Consider the following 24,917-nt stretch of genomic DNA (forward strand, 5'->3'; position numbering starts at 1 on the left):
GGCCGAGGGTGCTACAACCTTAAGGGACGTTTGGTAGTTAGTCCAGGCTTGAAAATGCATGGTGGTTAAATGTCTATGCATGCAACTTGTATTGAGACTTTTCAGATTCTGACCTCTGCTTAAGCTAGTTGAACATTTTTGACAGATGACTTTGCGCTGATCAATTGGATGTTGTTTAAAAAAATGCCAGACTGCACTCTTCCTAGCATCGGATCCCTTTTCAGGGATTGCAGACTGAGCTTTAACCGGATGGCCACGCTGTCCTCCAACAGGTTTTGGCTTTGACACGCGTTTTGGGCCAGATACGGGCCCGGCAGATGGAACCTGTTGCGATGTTGATGCCTGCTGCGGCCCCTCCTCCAACTCCGCTTCTGAACTACTGCCGCCTGCACCCTGTTCCCCCAATGGCTGCCAATCGGGGTCAACAACTGGGTCATCTATTACCTCCTCTTCTAGCTCGTGTGCAACTTCGTCTGTGTCACCGTGTCGGTCGGTGGTATAGCGTTCGTGACGGGGCAACATAGTCTCATCAGGGTCTGATTGTGGATCAGTACCCTGAGAGGGCAATGTTGTGGTCTGAGTCAAAGGACCAGCACAGTAGTCAGGCTGTGGCTGTGCATCAGTGCACTCCATGTCAGAATCTACTTGTAATGGGCATGGCCTGTTAAGTGTTTCACTTTCTATGCCAGGGACGGTATGTGTAAAGAGCTCCATGAAGTAACCCGTTGTGTCGCCTGCTGCATCCATCTCTCTTGTTGTTGTTTTTGCTGAAGAGGACAAGGAAGCGACTTGTCCCTGACCGTGAACATCCACAAGTGACGCGCTGCTTTTACATTTACCAGTTTCAGAAGAGGAGGCAAAAGAGCTAGAGGCTGAGTCTGCAAGGTAAGCCAAAACTTGCTCTTGCTGCTCCGGCTTTAAAAGCGGTTTTCCTACTCCCAGAAAAGAGAGCGTTCGAGGCCTTGTGTAGCCAGACGACGAACCTGGCTCCACAGCTCCAGACTTAGGTGGGTGGAATATTTTTTTTCCCACGACCACCTGATGCTCCACTACCACTACCATCATTACCAGCTGACAATGAATGCCCACGGCCACGACCTCTTGCACCAGACTTCCTCATTGTTTTAAAAACTTAACCAAAGTAACTTTATTTGTTGCTGTCAAACAACTTACACGGTGAGCTATAACTTCAGTATGATTTCAATATCCCTTTACAGGTTGGTGAGACCACAAGGAAAATCAGGCACAATGTTACACACTCTGTTTTCTGTGGCACCAAATCACAGAGATGCCACACACGCAGGACTGTCACTCAAGCACAAATGTCAATATTAATCTCCCACTGTTTTATTTTTTATTTTTTTTCAGGGAGACTTTAGAAACAAAATTTAAAAAAATGATTTTTTCAGGAAGAATTTAGAAACCAAATAAAATAAAATGATTTTTTCAAGGACAATTTAGAAACCAAATAAAAAAAAAAAAAAAAGGCTTTATATGCCCCACTGAGTGAGAGATGGCACACACAGGAGTCAGGAGTGGCACACAAGCCCAGAGGCCAATATTTTTCTCCCACTGATTGATATAGTGATTTTTTCAGGTAGATTTTAGAACCCAAATCAAGCAAAAAAATCAATAGGCTTTCTATGGCCCACTGAGTGAGAGATGGCACACACAGGAGTCAGGAGTGGCACACAAGCCCTGAGGCCAATATTTATCTCCCACTGATTGATGTAGTGATTTTTTCAGGTAGATTTTAGAACCCAAATCAAGCAAAAAATAAATAGGCTTTCTATGGCCCACTGAGTGAGAGATGGCACACACAGGAGTCAGGAGTGGCACACAAGCCCAGAGGCCAATATTTATCTCCCACTGATTGATGTAGTGCTTTTTTCAGGTAGATTTTAGAACCGAAATCAAGCAAAAAAATAAATAGGCTTTCTATGGCCCACTGAGTAAGAGATGGCACACACAGGAGTCAGGAGTGGCACACAAGCCCAGAGGCCAATATTTTTCTCACACTGATTGATGTAGTGATTTTTTCAGGTAGATTTTAGAACCCAAATCAAGCAAAAAAATCAATAGGCTTTCTATGGCCCACTGAGTGAGAGATGGCACACTGTTGTGAATTCTGTGGCAGAGCTCCCTCCTGTGGTCACAAGTGGTACTTCGGCTGATTCTCTCTGTGAGCTTCTGTTGGTGGAGGGAAGTGGTACTGCGGCTTCTGAGTTTCCTCCCTCAGGTGATTTGGTGAGGTCGTTACGTGCTTCTCTACTTAGCTCCACCTAGTGCTTTGATCCTGGCTTCCTGTCAATGTTCCAGTGTTGGACTTGCTTTTCCCTGGATCATTCCTGTGGCCTGCTGCTCTGCATAGCTAAGTTCTTCTTTGCTATTTGTTTGCTATTTTTTCTGTCCAGCTTGTCTAATTTGTTGCTGGAAGCTCTGGGACGCAAAGGGTGTACCTCCGTGCCGTTAGTTCGGTACGGAGGGTCTTTTTGCCCCCTTTGCGTGGGGTTCTTTAGGGTTTTGTGTAGACCGCAAAGTTACCTTTTCTATCCTCGATCTGTTAAGAAAGTCGGGCCTCACTTTGCTGAATCTATTTCATCTCTACGTTTGTCTTTTCATCTTAACTCACAGTCATTATATGTGGGGGGCTGCCTTTTCCTTTGGGGTATTTCTCTGAGGCAAGGTAGGCTTATTTTCTATCTTCAGGCTAGTTAGTTTCCCAGGCTGTGCCGAGTTGCATAGGCAGAGTTAGGCGCAATCCACGGCTGCCTCTAGTGTTGTTTGGAGAGGATTAGGGATTGCGATCTGCAGAGTTCCCACGTCTCAGAGCTCGTTCTATGATTTTGGGTTATTGTCAGATCACTGTATGTGCTCTGACCGCTATGTCCATTGTGATACTGAATTGCCTATCACAACACAGGCGGATAATTTTTTGAGAAAAAAATTGCATCCTCGCGTTGAATACGGATCACTGTTCAGGAACTTTTCTGCGTATTACGCCTATACAAAACGGACCGTATTTCCTTACGCTAAGTGTGACGCCGGACTTAGATTCACCAAGGGTGGAGTTCTCATGAAATCACATCCACTTTGCTTGGACCTTTAGACCATATTCACATGTAGCATGAATGCTGCATATTTTCTGCTGCTGCTTTTTTCACAGAAATTCTGCTATGTTTAACTGTCCAAGCAAAGTGGATGTGATTTCATAAAAACTGCCTCCCTGTGCATCTAGCGATGCTGCTGAACAGTGCAGTTTTGGTGCTTTTTTTCTCTCTAAAACACTTGTAAACTGCATTTACTTTTTTAAGTGCAGGATCAAAACTTTTCTGTACTATAAAAAAACACATTAGAAACTTGGCTTCACATCTGCACAAAAACACTGGGGATGCCTCCCGTCCAGCCGCCAGGTGCCACTGACCTACACGCTGGACATGAGTCCCATGAATCAAATCAGCTCATCTCTAGTTCCAATCGTTCTGCATATGTAAGCAGGTGATGAGATGCAGTGCGAAGGGATTGCAGAGCAGTATGGTATAACAGTATCATTTATTTTTAAAAAATAAATAAGTAAAGTTGTCTCCTCGCAGGGAGTTAATAAGCAGTGGTAAAGAGTTATTAGGTCAACAAGAATTAAATGAAAATAAGCAGAATGAGTGCAACCATCTAAGTTTCAAGCAACACTTATCGTAAGTCTTGGTGGGGTCCTTAGTCCACAGTCTGGGGGGGTAGTAATACCGGCAACGGCCGGTGTAGGGTCCTACGATGGGGTCCAAGGTTAGCAATCCGTCTTCTGGCAGCATCGGGCAGTCTCCGATTTTTCCCGCTGAGCCCCCAGCCCATAAGCCCTCGCAATCAAAGCAGGAAAAGATGCAGAAGCCTCTGTACCAACCGCGGGGTGATGCATGCTAGCCAGCAAAGGGAACCACACTTCAATGTTCTGTAACCGGCCATTCTTCTGCACTCGCATGGTCTTATGCTTAGCCAGGTGCACGGTGCTTCCCACACTCACTGTCTCGCTGGAGCGCTCAGGAGATTTCGGCCGCAGTACGTCATGGTGCTGCTTCTCGAAGCGGAGAGCACCCTTCTCCCTGCCTTGCACTCTCCCTGACTACGGGAAACTGCCTGCTGCTTCACGCGCTCTCCGCTCTGCCCTCCCTCTTAACACTCCCCCTCTTTCCGGATCATGGGGGTTGTCCGGTCCCCTATTCCTTCCCCCAGGCAACATGGGATGCAGCCCCGACAGTTCCGGACCCGGCTAAGCGCAGGTACCCGCAGCCCGATCTTCCTCCTTACACTTACAGCAGGACAGTCCTGGATTTGGGTCTATGCCCTACATTCGTAGGTGTCTGCTGAATGTCCCTCACTGCCAGCACCCCTCTGACATCTCCTTCTCCTAAGGTAGAAAGAAATAGTAAATGGGTGTAGATTAGGGTATAATTTACCAGGGCACACATAGCCTTATTTGTCCCTCTTTCTATTCTTAAAAAGTTGTGAGGTATGCAAATTGTGTTATGTAAAAAAAAAAATTGCCAAAATGTTTTAAAAATTACATTTAACACAAAAACCTGATTTAATCAATAGGTAATTTTCTTTAAGTTACTCCACCTTTTAGCTTACTTTGCGCAGGAAACTTGCTTCAAAATTTTGGTTGTGATACTTAACCTCAACCCTTTGTGTATGGAGTCACATCTATTCCTGCTATGTTGCTGCACTTGGTAAATGAGATACATTAAGTGTCTAAAACATATAATAAATGTAGTGGTGTACGACCGTTTTTGGCATCATTACTTAGAAAATCTATGTCAGAGTGTCTGCACTTCCGTTTTCAAACCCCACATTGTCCATAAGTCAATATCATCACTAAAAAAAAAAAAGTTATTTAATTCTATTAATTCATTCAAGAATGCAAATGAACTCTCCTCTATGTATTTTTATCCACTTTTATCCTTAGTCATGTGACAAGGCTCGATAAAGGGTCCTCATTGACTTTTAGGATTTCTACCTCCAATAGGTGGCATTAGAGTTCTAGTTCTCTTCCTCTCTGAAGAGACTATTTGCATAGCCACTTTTATAAAACTGTTAGAGGGTGAGTGTATTGATACCCATGTCCACATATATCAAAGAAATGAACCATTCTGGAAGCACTGCAGCCAACAATGATAAATCTAATTCCAGACCTTGCTTATTAAGAAATTGCCACCGCAGACATCTCCAGGATATAATCATGCATACAAATGAATATGTATATTCTGTCCTTGTAGGTTGCAATGAATTAGCTAAGCCACCGTTCTGCACACATGTTTATGGCAAAGGTCACATTTATGCTGTAAATGTGCATTTACTGAAAGAGTACCATTTCAGTATGCCATATAACAAAAAATCATAAAAATTACTAAATTAAAATTATGACCTGCCCCTAACAATCGCAGGTGGAGCAGTGCTCCGCCCTCGATTGTTAACTTGTTAAATGCCCCTGTCAATCTCTGACAGCGGCATTTAGCACGTGCGTGCGTGTAATTTTCTTCGGCCATCAGCACTCCCGTGATCACGGGTCACCGATAGGTTATGACAGCTGGGGGTCAGCTGATGACCTCTGTGCTTGTCATTACGGAGCTCCTTTGAAACCTTGCCTATGGCCAGGCTTCAAAAGAAACCGTGATTTCTTCTATATGCAGCGATGCTTTCGCATAACTGTATATAGCACGAGCAATAAGACGATCGCATCTTCAAGTCCCCTAAGGGGGATAACAACAGCAGTAAAAAGTAAAAAAAAAGTTTAAAGAAAAAAAATAAATAAATAAAACTTCAAATCACCACCCTTTTCCTCCATTAGAAATAAAGATATAATTTAAAAAAAATTTTTTTTTACATATATGGAATCGTAACTTTCAGATAAGTCCACTCTATCAAAATATAAAAATAATTAACCCAATGGTTAAATACAGTAAACGGAAAAGATTAAAGGGAACCTGTCACCTCAATTTTGCCCTATAAGCTGTGAACAACGCCATCGGGGGGTTATCTACAGCATTCTGTAATGCTGTAGATAAGCCCCCAATGTAACCTGAAAGATAAGAAAAACACGTTAAATGATACTGACCCAGGGGCGGTCCCGCTTCTGTTCGGGTCCAATGAGGGGTCGTGGTCCGTGTCCGGCGCCTCCCATCTTCTTACGATGACGTCCTCTACTTTGCTTCCTGCTGTGGCTCCTGTGCAGGCATACTTTGTCTACCCTGTTGAGGGCAGAGCAAAGTACTGCAGTGCGCAGGCGTCGGGCCTCTCTGACCTTTGCCGGCGCCTGCGCACTGCAGTACTTTGCTCTGCCCTCAACAGGGCAGAGAATTTCAGGAGCCCCGGCAGGAAACAAACAAGAGGACATCATCATATGAAGATGGGAGGCCCCGGACCGCAATGCCCATCAGACCTGAACGAGAACCGGGACCGCCCTTGGGTGAGTATAATCTAAATTGTTTTTCTTATCTTTCAGGTTACATCGAGGGCTTATTTACAGCATTACAGAATGCTGTAGATAAGCCCCTGATGGCGGTGGCCGCAACTTATGGGGCAAAATTGAGGTGACAGATTCGCTTTAAAGAACGCCAAAATTAAATTTTTTTTATCACTACACTTCCACAAAAAAAGCTGTAGCAAGCAATAAAAAGCGACATCTATCCCGAAATGGTACTAATAAAAACATTGGCTTGCCCTGCAAAAAAAAAAGGCCATACGCAGCTCCATTGGCCAAAAAATAAAAATGTTACAGGTCTCAGAAAATTACTACACAACCTCAAAAATGTTTTTTGCAAGCTTCTGATTTTTTTTTCCATCACTAAATTATATTTTTTTTAAATGGACATGTTGAGTACTGCCATAATTGTGTTAATGAGGAGAATCATATTGTATGGTCATTTTTACCACAAAATGTACACTATAAAAATTTCAAAAAATGAATGTCAGAATTCTGTTTTTTTTTCACAATTTTCACCGCACATGGAATTTTTTTTCCATTTTCCAGTACAGAATATGGTAAAATGAATGGTGTAATTCTAAAGTACAACTCATCCTGCAAAAAAAGCCCTATGTCAATGTGAACAGATAAAGTTGTGACCTGAAGGTGTTAAAGGGTGAAAACTAGTCACTATGCTGTTTGGTATCATTGAGTGTACCACACTGAATATGGATCAAGGAAAGCTATAAAGAGAGTTGTTTCTGGAGATTAGACAGAAAATTATAGACAAATATGTGAGAGTAAGGGTATGTGCCCACAGTCAGTAATTGGCAGCGGTTTGGACGCAGAACATGTCCGCTCTGTCCAAAGCGCTGCCTGCTATTGAACGCAGGTGAATCTGCATGTGTTCATTGAAACCTGCGGATTCACAGCATCCAATACAATGTACGGGTGACATTTATCTTGCAGAGGCTTGCGTCTCTGCAAGATAAATTGATATTCTGCAGTCTGGAAAAACGAACCGCATGTCAGTCTCCGTGGGTAATCCGCAGGTGTCGGTGCATGCATAGTAGACATGGGATTTCTTGAAATCCCATCCACTATGCTCTAACAGCTAGACACTGCAGGTTGGACGCTGTGGATGTATGCAGTGCCCAACCCGCAGCATTTACTGACCGTGGGAGTGTACCCTTAAAGACTGTAAGATCATCACTAAAAAGCTTGATGTTCCTGTAACTACAATTGCTCATATTATTCAGAAGTTTAAGGTTTGTGGATTGTAGCCAACTTCCCATGACATGGCCACAAGAGACGGATAATATGAATAGTAACCAAAGTGCCCAACTTTCAAAAAGATTAGAGGTTAACTTCAAGGTCAAGGTACAACAGTGTCATATTGCACCAGCCATCACTGTCTTGGCCAAAGAAGACAGAGAAGGAACCACTGTTAATTAAAAAGCTAAAATGCATATTGACAAGCCACAACGCTTATGGATGAATGTTCTTTGAACAGATGATACACAACTGGAGCTCTTCAGCAAGCAAGTCATGTCAGCTCTATGTTACCAGAGGCAAAAAATGAAGCATTCAAAGAAAAGAACATTGTGCCTATTGTGAAACATGGAGATTCGGTTATGTTTTGGGGTTGCATTGTACAAGGTGTCTTGAATCTGTGCAGGGTACAATGAAATCTTAGAAATGTCAATGCATTCTGGAGCTAAATGTGCTACCCAGTGTCAAAAAGCTTGGTTTCAGTCACGTCAAGTGTCCTCCAACAGGCTAATGACCCACAACAAGCGGCTAAAAACATCGAAGAATGGCTAAGAGTAAAGCATTGGACTATTTTGAAGTGACCTACCATGCACCCTGGATCTAAATCATGTTGAACATCTGTTGAAGGAATTAAAACATGCTGTCCAAGCTGTCCATAGAAGGTAACCAATACCATCAAACCTGAGACAGCTGGAGCAGTTTAATAATAATGAGATGCAGAAATTGGTACCATCATTTGTATCCAGGACAGTTTAATTAGTTTTTTTTCTATAGAACCACAATTCAAAAATTATGTCTGATTTTAAAGCACCATGAAATAAATGTTGCCATTATAATAAATAATATAATAATACTAATAATATTCAGTCAATTTAAAGTCAAACCATTGTGGGTCTTTCTAACTTTGACAAAAGGGTACCAACAATTTTTTCCACGTCTGTATATGTAGCATGATGTATTAATTGTTTTGGATTTTCTTTTCTTTTTTTTTCAGGCGATGGCCAGGTCGATTTTGAAGAGTTTGTGACATTACTGGGACCAAAAATTACAACTTCTGGGATCCCGGACAAGTTTCGTGGTGCTGACTTTGACACTGTGTTTTGGAAGGTATTTAACAAGTGATTTCAGAAATCTATGGTTCTGGACCTAAAGTATGGAAGGTACCCAAAATAAAAATGTATAGACTGAAATAAATTATTACAAATTAAATACTGAAGGTGGAATGAATTATTACCATTCTTACTTGAAACTGATGTAATGAGCTTGATAATGCAATAGTGCATAGGCATAGCACATATTTTTGTACTGTTTTTCATGGTCCTGTAATCAGGTTGCTAAATGAGTAATCTGCACCCTTCTTATACAGGTTATCTCATTAGATATTGATGATTTTCACCCTAATATCTGTGAATGGTGGACATGGTCCGTACAGAAGCCTTCACACTACGTAATGATGAACATACCAGCTACTGGTACAAGCTTTTTAAATATAAATCATAAAATGGATGGTTATAGATATGTATTATTGTGACTCCACCAAAATTCCCTTATGTCCCCATTAGTGTCTGTTTAAAAGTGGCTTAACCTTCTACATGGTGAGCCATGTATATGGATCCACCTAAATAAAATGGGAATGGTTGGTGATATCAACTTCCTGTTTGTGGCACATTAGTATATGGGAGGGGGAAAACTTTTCAAGATGGGTGGTGATCATGGCGGCCATTTTGAAGGTGGCCATTTTGGATCCAACTTTATTTTTTCCAATGGGAAAATTCTAATTCAGCGCGCCGATCTGGGTCATCCTCGTTGAGATGCTGCAGCAGCTGGATTTTGTAAGGGTGCCATTTGTAAGTAGCTAATATCCGCCGAAGGGATGTTCGACTGATGCCAAATCGGTGCGCTGAATTTGCAGAATGGGTAAAACAAAAATTGGAACTTGACCCTCAGTTTACACAGAACATTATGTTCAGTGATGAGGCAAACTTTGATGGGTGGGCCATTTATATGGATGCACCTAAATAACATGGGAATGGTGACAGTTTTCTTGCGTAGGGTGTCTTGCATTGAACTCTGCTGCAATGACCCGGGTGCTGCGTTCACCAGACATCAACACAATTTCTATCCGCTCCTCACGTGTTAACCTCTGCAACATGTCAATGCCTGTAAACAAAGAGAAACTTGTAAATAACTCACGAAAGAATATTGTTACGTTAAAACCAGGCACACCATCGTTTTTCTTGTGAAAGTCTCAATAAGTTTGATGTGTCACATGACCCTCTTCCCACTGGAAAAAATTGGAAAAAATAAAGTTGGATCCAAAATGGACAACTTCAAAATGGCCACCATGGTCGCCACCAATCTTGAAAAGTTTCCCCCTCCCATATACTAATGTGCCACAAACAGGAAGTTGATATCACCAACCATTCACATTTTATTTAGGTGTATCCATATAAATGGCCCACCCTGTAAAATAACATATTTAAGGTAGACAAAGATAAATGTTGTCTATTGAACACATCAATTACCAGGTAAGGCTGGTTTCACAATAGCATTCGGCAAGGCTGCGGACGGCAGCCTTCTTCCTCCATTAAGCTCTGCCCACTGCCGCACCTCTTCCTTCAGCTCCGCCTATGTCTGCATGCGTCCTGCGTACCCTATCTTTAACATTGGGTACACAGGCCATGCGGATGTATGCGGATGCCCCTGCATGCGTCGTTTTGATGCTGGCTGACCTGTGTCGAATACAACATGTTGCATTTTGTTGCGGTCAGCGCAGCATCAAAATGAAGCATGCAGAGACATCCGCATACATCAGCATGGCCTGCGTACCCAATGTTAAAGATACGGTATGCAGGACGCATGCAGACATAGGCGGAGCTGAAGGAAGAGGTGCAGCGGTGGGCAGGGCTTAACTGAGGAAGATGGCTGCCGTCCGCAGCCCTGCCAAACGCTAGTATGAAGCCAGCCTAAAAAGTAAAAATATTTTTTATTTTATCACCATGCTAGTAAATTATTTTTGCCAGTGATTCATAGTGAAGGAAGTTATACAAAATTGTAAAGCAAGTTTAAAGGAGTATTTAGATATAGCAAATAGTAACTTGACAAATAATCTTTTGCAACAAGTTTTCAAGAAACTGCCGTCTCTTCTAAGAGAACTAAGATAACATAACATTGCACAACCTATTGACCAATGTCAAATTATGTGTCAAATTCACTTTTTTGTGCTGCAAATGTTACATTGAGGTAAACTGTGCTACGTGTGTTTATCTTCAGATGGGAACACTGATGTCATTAGCCCCAGCTTCTTGAATAGAGAAATAGACATGCATGATTCAAATCTATGAAAAAATTTTAGGATCAGGCTACTTAAGGCATGTTCCCCTCTACTGTGGCAAATGTTTGCTCTTATGATGACTAATCTTCACCTTGTCAGTGGACTTTTCTCTCACAGAAATGAGCCTTTACATTCCACCTTGTGGTGGCAGTTCTTGTCCTTCCTCAGTAATGGTAGTACGCCGCTTGACAAAAATTATACTGACAAGCAGCTCAAGCTGTATCGCTTTACTGTAAGCATTAGTGCGCATGCACCAGCGCACTATGTCCCGGTACACAGCAAAATACTTCTGGGACATAGTGCGCCAGTGCATGCGCACTAATGCTTTTCGGCTTTGCCCGCAGTTGGGCAAAGCATACTGCTCGTGCGCAAGGCAAGATTGCCTTGCGCACGCGTGGTCTACGGAGGAAGGCGAATCAACTTCAAGACAATATTGCGGCCAGCGTGCGGCCAATGGGAAAGGAAGGGGTGAATAAAAGACCCGAAAACACCGCCCATCGGACCGAAAAAAAGGGCCCGCCAAATTCAGGTGACAGGTTCCCTTTAACTAAAATGGCCACAATACCTGTTAGCAATAGTATATTGCTAGTGGGATGCAGAATATATTATATTGTGTTTAGAAATAAGAGAATTTATGTGAGTGAAATTGAATTCTTGAAATTTACAAAAATTCAGCTTCTCTATTTTGCTAAATTGTACAGGGCCAGCAAAAAGTTTAAAAAAAAATAATACTCACCCCATCGTCCACTTGTCCTGTTGCCCCTTTTAGCCCTCCATCTGGTCTTCTGTGCCTCTTTTTTTGCCTTTCGCATTTGGCACCTTCCCTTTGGGCTGTGGCTCCTGGCGGAACTAAGCCTCAAATCCCTGTGTGCCATGTCATCGCAGTGCACATCATAATGTTATCACGTGTATCCGCCAATGTTCTGTATAGGTCATGTCATGCAGAGATGTCAGAGGCCTAGTCTGCTGAAAGCCGTGGCCAAAGAGAAGCAGATATGCACAATGGGCTTAAAGGTCTGGTGAGATCCTTAAAGCAGGGGTCTCAAACTCGGCAGATTAAATAGGCCGCACATAAAAAAAATGTAAGCTGACGGGCCGCAGTAGTATATAACAAAGCCCACGTAGTATATAACACAGCCCACGTAGTATATAACAGCCCACACAGCATATTGCACAGCCCACGTAGTATATAATAGCCCACGTAGTATATAGCACAGCCCACGTACTATATAACAGCCCTCGTAGTATGTAACACAGCCCATGTACTATATAATAGCCCACGTAGTATATTGCACAGCCACGTAGTATATAGCACAGCCCACGTAGTATATAACACAGCCCACGTAGTATGTAACACAGCCCATGTAGCATATAACACAGCCACGTAGTATATAATAGCCCGCGTAGTATATAACACAGCCCACGTAGTATATAACAGCCCACGTAGTATATAACAGCCCACGTAGAAAATAACACAGCCCACGCAGTATATAACACAGCCCACATAGTATATTGCACAGCCACGTAGAATATAACAGCCTCCGTAGTATATAACACAGCCACGTAGTATATAACAACTCACGTAGTATATTGCACAGCCACATAGAATATAACAGCCCTCGTAGTATATAACACTGCCACGTAGTATTTAACAACCCACGTAGTATATTGCACAGCCACGTAGTATATAACCCACGTAGTATGTTGCACAGCCACGTAGTATATAACACAGCCCACGTAGTATATAACAGCCCACATAGTATATTACACAGCCCACGTAGTATATAACAGCCCATAGCTTGTCCTCCCAGCCAGGCTCTGCATCCCCCCGCAATGCTTTGCTCCAGCCTCCAGGAAGGAAGACTCATTCACTTTCACCGTCACAGGTGCTGCACACTGCTGCTCGTCTTCCTACTTGGCGACACGTGGCTCATTCTCCGGGCACTGGAAGGTCGGAAGTGACTCTGCGTATCCATGGCGACGCATCATGCATTGTGAGCGACTCTCCAGCAGCTGCGAAACACCCAGAGCTCTGTGCCGCCTCCCCTCTTCTAGCGTGCACCGCGGGCTGCAGATGCATGCCTCAGGGACCGCATGCGGCCTGGGGCCGCGTGTTTGAGACCCCTGCCTTAAAGCATAATAAACAACACTCAAGATGCATCGAATGCCTTTAACCCCTTTCTGACATCGGACGTACTATCCCGTCCATGTGGGGTGGGCCCCTATGACCATGGACGGGATAGTACGTCCAGCGCGATCGGCGGCGCTCACGGGGGGAGCACCGCCGATCGCGGCCGGGTGTCAGCTGCCTATCGCAGCTGACATCCGGCACTATGTGCCAGGAGCGGTCACGGACCGCCCCCGGCACATTAACCCCTGGCACACCGCGATCAAAAGATGATCGCGATGTGCCGGCGGTGCAGGGAAGCACCGCGCAGGGAGGGGGCTCCCTGCGGGCTTTCCTGAGCCCCCCGCAGCAACGCGATGTGATCGCGTTGCTGCGAGGGTCTTACCTCCCTCCCTCCCTGCTCGAGCCCCGGATCCAAGATGGCCGCGGATCCGGGTCCTGCAGGGAGGGAGGTGGCTTCACAGAGCCTGCTCAGAGCAGGCACTGTGAAGGCTGCAGCGCTGCATGTCAGATCAGTGATCTGACAGAGTGCTGTGCAAACTGTCAGATCACTGATCTGTGATGTCCCCCCTGGGACAAAGTAAAAAAGTAAAAAAAAAAATTTTCAAATGTGTAAAAAAAAATATTCCAAAATAATGAAAAAAAATATATATATTATTCCCATAAATACATTTCTTTATCTAAATAAAAAAAAAAAACAATAAAAGTAAACATATTTAGTATCGCCGCGTCCGTAACGGCCCGACCTATAAAACTGGCCCACTAGTTAACCCCTTCAGTAAACACCGTAAGAAAAAAAAAAAAAACGAGGCAAAAAACAACGCTTTATTATCATACCGCCGAACAAAAAGTGGAATAACACGCGATCAAAAAGACAGATATAAATAACCATGGTACCGCTGAAAACGTCATCTTGTCCCGCAAAAAACGAGCCGCCGTACAGCATCATCAGCAAAAAAATAAAAAAGTTATAGTCCTGAGAATAAAGCGATGCCAAAATAATTATTTTTTCTATAAAATAGTTTTTATCGTATAAAAGCGCCAAAACATAAAAAAATGATATAAATGAGGTGTCGCTGTAATCGTACTGACCCGAAGAAAAAAACTGCTTTATCAATTTTACTAAACGCGGAACGGTATAAACGCCTCCCCCAAAAGAAATTCATGAATAGCTGGTTTTTGGTCATTCTGCCTCACAAAAATCGAAATAAAAAGCGATCAAAAAATGTCACGTGCCCGAAAATGTTACCAATAAAAACGTCAACTCGTCCCGCAAAAAACAAGACCTCACATGACTCTGTGGACCAAAATATAGAAAAATTATAGCTCTCAAAATGTGGTAACGCAAAAAATATTTTTTGCAATAAAAAGCGTCTTTCAGTGTGTGAAGGCTGCCAATCATAAAAATCCGCTAAAAAAACCGCTATAAAAGTAAATCAAACCCCCCTTCATCACCCCCTTAGTTAGGGAAAAATTAAAAAAATGTATTTATTTCCATTTTCCCATTAGGGCTAGGGTTAGAGTTAGGGCTAGGGTTAGGGCTAGGGCTAGGGTTAGGGCTAGGGTTAGGGCTAGGGTTAGGGTTAGGGCTAGGGTTAGGGCTAGGGTTAGGGCTAGGGTTAGGGCTAGGGTTAGGGCTAGGGCTAGGGTTAGGGCTAGGGTTAGGGTTAGGGCTAGGGTTAGGGTTAGGGCTAGGGTTAGGGCTAGAGTTAGGGCTACGGTTAGGATTAGGGTTAGGGCTAGGGTTAGGGCTAGGGCTACAGTTTGGGTTGGGGCTAAAGTTACAGTTAGGGTTTAGATTACATTTACGGTTGGGAATAGGGTTGGGATTAGGGTTAGGGGTGTGTCTGGGTTAGAGGTGTGGTTAGGGTTACTGTTGGGATTAGGGTTAGGGATGTGTTTGGATTAGGGTTTCAGTTATAATTGTGGGGTTTCCACTGTTTAGGCACATCAGGGGCTCTCCAAACGCGACATGGCGTCCGATCTCAATTCCAGCCAATTCTGCGTTGAAAAAGTAAAACAGTGCTTCTTCCCTTCCGAGCTCTCCCGTGTGCCCAAACAGGGGTTTACCCCAACATATGGGGTATCAGCGTACTCAGGACAAATAGGACAACAACTTTTGGGGTTGAATTTCTCCTCTTACCCTCGGGAAAATACAAAACTGGGGGCTAAAAAATAATTTTGGGGGGAAAGATTTTTTTTTTTTAATTTTCACGGCTCTGCGTTACAAACTGTAGTGAAACACTTGGGGGTTCAAAGCTATCACAACACATCTAGATGAGTTCCTTAGGGGGTCTAGTTTCCAAAATGGTGTCACTTGTGGGAGGTTTCTACTGTTTAGGTACATTAGGGGCTCTGCAAATGCAATGTGACACCTGCAGACCATTCCATCTAAGTCCTCATTCCAAATGGAGCTCCTTCCCTTCCGAGCCCTCCCATGCGCCCAAACAGTGGTTTACCCCCACATATGGGGTATCAGGGTACTCAGGACAAATTGTACAACAACTTTTGGGGTCCAATTTCTTCTCTTACCCTTGGGAAAATAAAAAATTGGGGGCGAAAAGATAATTTTTGTGAAAAAATATGATTTTTTATTTTTACGGTTCTACATTATAAACTTCTGTGAAGCACTTGGTGGGTCAAAGTGCTCACCACACCTCTAGATAAGTTCCTTAGGGGGTCTACTTTCCAAAATGGTGTCATTTGTGGGGGGTTTCAATGTTTAGGCACATCAGTGGCTCTTCAAACGCAACATGGCGTTCTATCTCAATTCCTGTCAATTTTGCTTTGAAAAGTCAAACGGCGCTCCTTCCCTTCCGAGCTCTCCCATCCGCCCAAACAGTGGTTTACCCCCACATATGGGGTATCAGCGTACTCAGGACAAATTATACAACAACTTTTGGGGTCCAATTTCTTCTCTTACCCTTGGGAAAATAAAAAATTGGGGGCGAAAAGATAATTTTTGTGAAAAAATATGATTTTTTATTTTTACGGTTCTACATTATAAACTTCTGTGAAGCACTTGGTGGGTCAAAGTGCTCACCACACCTCTAGATAAGTTCCTTAGGGGGTCTACTTTCCAAAATGGTGTCACTTGTGGGGGGTTTCAATGTTTAGGCACATCAGTGGCTCTTCAAACGCAACATGGCGTCCCATCTCAATTCCAGTCAATTTTGCATTGAAAAGTCAAATGGCACTCCTTCGCTTCCGAGCTCTGCCATGCGCCCAAACAGTGGTTTACCCCCACATGTGGGGTATTGGCATACTCAGGACAAATTGTACAACAATGTTTGTGGTCCATTTTCTCCTGTTACCCTTGGAAAAATAAAACAAATTGGAGCTGAATTAAATTTTTTGTAAAAAAAAGTTAAATGTTCATTTTTATTTAAACATTCAAAAAATTCCTGTGAAGCACCAGAAGGGTTAATAAACTTCTTGAATATGGTTTTGAGCACCTTGAGGGGTGTAGTTTTTAGAATGGTGTCACACTTGGGTATTTTCTATCATATAGACCCCTCAAAATGACTTCAAATGAGATGTGGTCCCTAAAATAAAATGGTGTTGTAGAAATGAGAAATTGCTGGTCAACTTTTAACCCTTATAACTCCCTAACAAAAAAAAATTTTGGTTCCAAAATTGTGCTGATGTAAAGTATACATGTGGGAAATGTTACTTATTAAGTATTTTGTGTGACATATCTCTGTGATTTAATTGCATAAAAATTCAAAGTTGGAAAATTGCGAAATTTTCATAATTTTCGCCAAATTTCCATTTTTTTGACAAATAAACGCAGGTACTATCAAAGAATTTTTACCATTGTCATGAAGTACAATATGTCACGAGAAAACATTGTCAGAATCACCAGGATCCATTGAAGCGTTCCAGAGTTATAACCTCATAAAGGGACAGTGGCCAGAATTATAAAAATTGGCCCGGTCATTAACGTGCAAACAACCCTTGGGGGTAAAGGGGTTAATGCAAATCGAATTTCCCTGATAACTATGCGGGATTTGCCAAATTAGAATCAGTGCAGATTCATCTCTAGTTTTGTTTAAGAGAATAAATATATACTGCATGGACAAAAGTGCTGGGACACCTACAGAAGCTTGTATGACATGTCATTTTAAATTGAATGGCATTAATATAATTGCTGGTCTTCTTTTGTAGCTGAAACAGCTTTTACTCTTCTGGGATAGCTTTCTATATGATTTTGGAGTGTCTGGTATGTGGGAAGTTGCACCCATTCATCTAGAAGTGCATTTGTGACATCAGACAATGGTGTTGAATGAGATAGCTTGGCTTGGAAACTCTCTTCTAGTTTATACAAAAAAAGGCGTTCAGTGGGGAAAAGATCAGGGCTTTGTGCAGGTCAGTCAAGTTCGTCCACACAGAGCTGTGTAGTCGGAGTTGGAGTCATGGAGTCGGACGGACTCAGTGTCCATTTTGGTGGAGTCGGTATAAAATGGACCGACTCCGACTCCTAAAATATATAATAATTTGGTACAGTAGTTCAATGTGGTATGTGCTGTAAATTTTTTCATAACAATTTTGGAAAGATATGGAATGTCCTACAAATGTCTGTTCTATTTCTGATCTAAGGATCGCGGCTTTTATCTGAGACGAATTTGCACTGCACTTTATGTACATTCTCAGTAGTGAGGCAGTGCTGTGGAGTCGGAGTCTGAGTCAGAAGTCAGTTAAATTGAGCAGTCGGAGTTGGAGGTTTGCCTTACTGACTCCACAGCCCTGCTTCTAAACAAACTCACTAATCCATGGCTTCATGGATCTTTCTAAGTGCACTTAGTCATGCTGAAACAGATAAGGACCTTCTCCAAACTAAATTTGGAAGAAAACAATTGTTCAAAATGCCTTGGTATGCTGGAGCAATAATATTTCCCTTCACTGCAACCAAGGGGGGAAAGGCCCAGAATTAATCCCATAACATAACACTTCCTACACTAAGCTTTACAGTTGACACAACCAGTCTGATGGTTAATGTTTTCATGGCATTTGCCAAACCAATGCTCATCCATTAGACTTCCAGATAGAGAAGCGAGATTTCAGTCCAGTCGTGGATATGCTTTTTTGCACCACTTCATTTAACACTTGGCATTGTACTTTGTGATGTAATATGGGATCACACTAATAAATGAATCAATTATAGCCCAAAAACAGAAAAAGAGGTGGCACTCACCATTCGGTAAAACATTCCTTTATTTAGTCCATAGCACGGGTACAGCGGGACTGTCCACAGAGGTATCTGCTCCTCTCCCGCTGTACCTCTTTTTCTGTTTTTTGACTAATATTTAAAACTGACTTCTTTCAACGATGGCATCCTATTACTGTACCATGAGATTATTCAGTGAGCTCCTACAAATCAACTCTTCTTTCTCAAATGTTTGTAAGGGCAGACAGCATGGCTAGATGGTTCATTTTATGCACCTTTGACAATAGGGCTGAAAGAAAAATCTTCATTCAATAATAAATAGGTGTTTCCACGTGGTTTTGTCCATATACTAAACATTGAATAACCTCTCTTTTGACTTTGCCATGGACTACAGCCACTGATGAGGTCTATGTGTCACTTTGTTCTGGCTGGTGAGGCCCAGGGTAAAATGTTTATAAAGCCTCTAAAAACATTGAACATACCACTGACTTCCAGCTACTGCATACTGTTTGCAGTAAAATGTCAAACTCTGGACATGGCTCCAGAAAGTTTATTAAAGGGGTTTTCTAGATGCAGTAGACACTTTTGCAGTTACTCTGTGACTGCAGGTTGCCAAATTGTAACAGCATGCAATGCCAGGACCAGGCGGCCACCCAGGCAAGTGCCAGGGCCCTGGATGAATGGGGAGTCTCACTCACCGTTGTGGACACTGGCATGCTATGTGGTCCATGAGTCATGGGACTCCTGCCCCCCTTCCCCTCAATTACTCACCTCTCCTCGTTCAACCGTGGATCCAGTGCCTACAACATATTCTGGGCACAATGACGTCACTACAAAGTGCCCTCTGTATTGAGAACTGCACAGAATGAGAAGGCTCTGTGGAGACCAGAGATGCGGGGTAACAGTAGAGGTGAGTGTTTTTTTTAAATGTTTTAATTATGTAGCATTATATGGGGCCCATTATACTGTATGCAGTAATATATGGGTGCCATTATGCTATATGGAGCAATATATGGGGCCACTATATACTGTATGGAGTATTATATGGAGCCCATTATACTGTATGGAGCATTATATAGGGCACATTATACTGTATGGAGCAATATATGGGGCCTATTATACTGTATGGAGCATTATATGGGGCCCATTATACTGTATAGAGCAATGTATGGAGCCTACTATACTGTATGGAGCAATATATGGGGCCCATTATACTGTATGGAGCAATATATGGGGCCTATTATACTGTATGGACCATTATATGGGGCCATTATTCTGCATGGAGCATTATATGGGACCCATAATTCTGTATGCTGGACTGTGTGGTGCTTATAATTCTGTATGGAGAACTATGTGGTGCCCACAATACTGTATGGAGGACTATGTGCTGCCCATAATACTGTTTGGAAGACTATGTGGTGCCCATAATACTGTATGGACGACTATACAGTCCGATCTAAAAGGATAAGTCTGCAGCCATTCTGTGTGCTGTGCGCTGCGATGATTTACATTGGATATCACTCGTGTAATGTAAGAAGTAAGTGAATTCTTTGTACTATACCTATATTTCTTAGACTAGTTTCACATTTGCGGTAGAATCCACAGCGTTTAATCCACAACCTGAAACGCACGATAAACCGCATGCAAACACGTTTTTTAGACGCATAAAGTAACGCATACGGTTAAAAACACAACGTTTACATGCTTTTCCATGCGTTTAGCATGCGTTTGCGTTTTCTGTGCGCATGGTGGAAAATTTTACAGGAGAAAAATCTAGATAAAGAGACACCGCCAATGGGACTACAGTGGGTGTGTATTATGGGATATCTTTATATAGACTCTTGTACTGCTGAAATCTTCACAGTTTGCTACTGTATCCTGTGTCATGATGGATCTTCACATGGAGAGCTTTTATTTCAACCTGGATTTAAGTATCAAGCTGTTTCTTGCCTATTCGTTTGCTTGGGAGCAACAAAGAAATCGAGAAAGACAGAGAAGGACACAACGTCAGTGTTTTTGGAGACACCCCATTATTGAACTCCGGGAGAGTCGTGGAGCCTACCACACGCTATATGGTGAGCCTAATGCCAACCCAGACAAATTCCCGGAATATACCAGGATGTCTCAAGAGACTTTTCAGGATTTGCTTGGTCGTGTCCATGGAGCCATCCGGAGACAGGACACCCAGCTCCGTAGAGCGATTCCTGCAGAGGAACGTCTCCTGGTCTGCCATGTATTATTTGCATTTAATTTTATGTGTTTAGCTAAACACCACCATAAATAGAATTGTTCTTAATTTTTTTATTTTTCAGATTCCTGGCTACCGGAGAGAGCTTATCATCGCTCCACTTTCAGTACCGGCTTGCAATTTCAACCTTGTCTGGAACAGTTGCGGACACCTTCCGAGCTTTGTGGAAGGTTCTCCGGGATGAATTTATCCCCCTACTCACCGCGGACATGTGGATGGAAATTGCCGACAAATTCTGGAGTGTGTGCAATTTCCCCAACTGTTTGGGAGAGGTGGATGGAAAGCACATACGGATTACCAAACCCGCCAGATCTGGATCCGAGTACTTAAACTACAAGAAATGTCTTTCTGTAGTGCTCATGGCAATAGCAGATGCGGACTGTCGCTTTATCGCAATGGACATTGGAGCTTTTGGCCATGGCAATGACTCCCAGACTTTCAAGAACTCGGATATCGGGCCGATGTTTGTATGGCAAAAATTTTAATTTTCCCTTGCCACGACCTCTCCCTAACACTCAAGGCCCACCGATGCCATTTGTTATGGTTAGGGATGAGGCCTTCCAGATGTGTGAAAACCTACTGAAGCCATATTCCAGTCGGGACTTGAACCACACTAAAAGGATTTATAACTACAGACTGACCAGGGCCCGAAGAACAGTTGAGTGTACCTTTGGGATTCTTGTCTCAAAATGGCGCATTCTTGGGACAGCCATTAATCTAAAAATGGAGACAGTCGATGAGGTTGTCAAAGCCTGTGTGGTTCTCCACAATTACATAATGGCTAAGGAGCAGCCCAACATTGAACTGGATGAACCAGTTGCAAACCCATTGCCAGATCACCAGCATCACCTTCTGCGGTCAACTATTGAAGTTACCCACATGCGGAGCCAATTTGCTGCCTATTTTGTTTCTGACAACGGACATGTGCCATGGCAAGATAATATTGTGTAAAATGTTCTGTTGGGTGTGGGTCTGTACCAGTTATGTTTTAAATGTTACTAATATTTTTTGTTAATAAGCAACGTGTTCTGACCCCTGTACCAATTCTCATATGTCTTTCCTCTAAAAAGCACTTATGTTGTTAGTGGTAAGGTAGTTGACGTCATTACATCCTGAATCTCTTCTGCAGTATCTATTGGACGCAGACTGAAGAGACAATGGAGGTACAGTATAATACAAAGCAGATCTATACTCACCAGCTCATGTGTGTGAAATAATGACTTCATGATGCACAAAACCCAGCCTCATGAATTCACTATTTCTGACACCCGTCCAGGTGAGTATAGATATGCCTTGTATGACCTCCATCGTCTCTACAGTTTGTGTTAGATAGATTACGTAGACTGAAAAGAAAATGGAGGTTATACAAGGCAGTTCTCTACTCACCAGGTCAGGTGTCAAAAATAATGAGTTCAAGACTGGTGACATCCTGGATAAGTGTATTCATATGGTTTAAGCCACAATCCAGTCTGTCTCCCATCACCTTGAGTCCATCATGAAAGATTGAGCTCAAGTGCAAAAATTCAGGCATGAGTGACCTGTCCGAGGCCCTGTGCCACTGCCGGGAAGAACCCCCCAAAAAAGAGGCAGAGGACTGGGACAGGGGAACACCCAATGGACCAGCTTCCTGATCTTCAGTCTGTGTTGCAGGTACACTTGCTGCTGCGCTGCTGGATGGCTGGGATGGGTCCGTGGCTGTTTGATGAAGGACCGCTCCAGAACCAGGGTCAAGAGTGCTGCTCCAGGTGCTTTGAACAAAAAAAATTAGTACAATACATTTATAATAGTAAAAGCGCCAACTCCTGTGGAATTGAAAAATACAATACAATACAACACAACACAAATACAATACAACACAATCCAATGCAAGACAAAAATACTTACGTTCCCTGGGCAAGGACCGGTCTCAAAAATGCCAGCATGCGGTGATGCTTATATGTTCTGATTTTTTGCTCCAGAACCACTGGGAACCCAACTCTCTTGACGAAGGTCCTTGTTGAAGCGATCCTTCATCGAACGCCAACGTGTTCTGACTTTGAGCACTGTTGAAAAATAAAAATAATGGTTAGACAATGCACTTTTGGCAGGGATCACACAACTGTGTGATGAGAGAATATCTCAGGAGTTTCTCTCATCACACACAGTTGTGTGATCCCGGCCAAGGTCACTTCTGCATCACACTGCATTGCAATACTTACAAAATGCCTTGCGGACCCGAGCCGGGGCATTGTCCCAGCCATCCCACATCACTTGGGCCACCTCATTCCATAGCCGCCGGATCGTCATGTTGTCCGAGTGCTGCGGAACCCGGGTGTCCCACAACGGGACTCGCTCAGGGAGATGAGGATACCGTTATCAATGAGGTTCTCATACCTTTCTGGAACCTAGAAAATAAAAAAATACATTAATGTTGGAGACAATGACATAAGGAAAAAAAGAAAAAAACAGAGACAGAAAATAGGCAAGAATATTCAAAGTCAAGAAAAAAAAGTAGTCAAGAGGAAAAAGGTAAAGAAAGAGCAAAGTAAAGAAATGAACAGTCAAGAATAGTAAAGTCAGGATACATTAAACAGAGGACAATCAGTCAGGTATACTTACACGTCGCCTTGCCACTTGACCGTGTCCACCCTGCTCCTACTCGGCCTCTGTCGCAGTTGAAGAACTGTTCTGAAAAAGAAAAAAAATTGGGACAGAGAATACTTACCAATCTGAAGAGGTGAGTACTCACTAGTCACTTCACTTTCAATTGCACCTTGTTCAGGCCCAAGACGCTCCTCAGAAGAAGACGACGACATTCTGATGCATGCAGCAAGAAAAAAGAGACAGAAATTATTAGGACATATAGAGAGAGAAAAAATAAAATACAGACATTGGCTTTGATACTCACATTGTCCAAAGTGGAGATTCCTCACAGGTTCTTTCCAGTCTGCAGAGTTGTGGACTGCAAATGCCGACTCCGTCCTTTTATCAGTTTGTATGAGGGGGGTGGCTAATCAGTGTCAAGACATGTTTTCCTGTGGTAAAACGCATGCGTTCACAAACGCAAACAAACACATGTGCTTGCGAACGCATGCGTTCTCATAGACTGTAATGTGTTTTTTTGCCGCATTCCTTCCGCTAACAACCGCATACGTTTTGAGGTGGCAAGTTCACGCCCCTGAAATTACAACATGTAGCATTTACCGCGCCAAGCCGCAGACAACGAAATTATGCATGCATTGTCAAACGCGGCAAAACGCATCCAATCGCAGCCACCTGCGTCCCTAATGTTAAAGATAAGAATACACAACGCATGCGGAAAATTGTGGCATAATCGCTGTGGACACAACCGCAAATGTGAAACCAGCCTTATATGTGCATCATGAATCATGATATGTGTTAAATGGGCCCACAAAACCTGGAGCCCACAATGTGCACACTGCTATATCTCCAGCATGATTACCTGGTCACGTGGCTGCAAATATGTGATATACATAGTTGTGGTTATATGCTTAATGCTTAGGAGAAAGCGAACAAGAATTTAGTCAGCACGTGACGGCAACTATGCAAATCGCATTCTTGAAGTCACAAGCCAGACCATTTTCACTGGCGATGGACAGGAATCCTAAGCATTTCAACTTTTTCCTATATATATATGCTTTTACTTTGACTATAGTCACTTTATTTTTGGAAGACCTCATTCCTTGACATTTGGGCACTTTGCACTTTATTATATTTATAAGGAACTAGATGGTAGCCCGATTCTAACGCATCGGGTTTTCTAGAATATGTATGTAGTTTATTTATGAAGATTTTAGAATAATACATTGAATACACAGGATTTGGCCGGCCGCGACCAATTAGCGAAGCGTGGTTCAAATCCCGCGCCAATTCGCAACCGGACTGCGTGTTCTGTCTCCGCCATCTAATATTGTTACCCTGATTATCTGTTTGCGTAATTGCAGGTTTCTCAGTATAGATGTTCATATCTTTATTTATTTTTAGTGCTTTGGCTCCCTCTAGCGGTCAGAGTTATGTTGGCAGTTCAATCTTCTGTGTTTGTATTATCCATGTATGATTCTCCTCCTCCTTTGCAATGCATTATGGTAGCTCAGCCTCCATTTCCCTCCATTTTTCCTTTCACTTTCTTCAGTTTGCCTTCAAGGAAAGACGCTTCACTTCATCCCCCTTGCGATTGCATTGCCGGTATGTCTTTATGCTTTCCGTAGATATTTCTGCTCCATATTAGCCTAGCCTAGCCAGTTGTACTCCCAGTTCAGTTACTAGCTTTCTAAATGTTATGCATAATGTATATCATGTGTATTATGTATCTGT

General features: G+C 42.9%; 1 protein-coding gene across 1 annotated transcript in view; it reads left to right on the forward strand.

Moving 5' to 3' along the window:
• Nucleotides 1–24,917, forward strand: part of CABP7 (calcium binding protein 7) — a 285,079-nt gene that overhangs the window by 209,803 nt on the left and 50,359 nt on the right. The window contains exon 3 of the mRNA XM_069760076.1: nt 8,721–8,833. Coding sequence (XP_069616177.1) covers nt 8,721–8,833 — 113 coding nt within the window. The remainder of the gene's footprint in view (nt 1–8,720; nt 8,834–24,917) is intronic.

Source organism: Ranitomeya imitator, chromosome 1 (genome assembly GCF_032444005.1).
Source record: "Ranitomeya imitator isolate aRanImi1 chromosome 1, aRanImi1.pri, whole genome shotgun sequence".
NCBI lineage: Eukaryota > Metazoa > Chordata > Amphibia > Anura > Dendrobatidae > Ranitomeya > Ranitomeya imitator.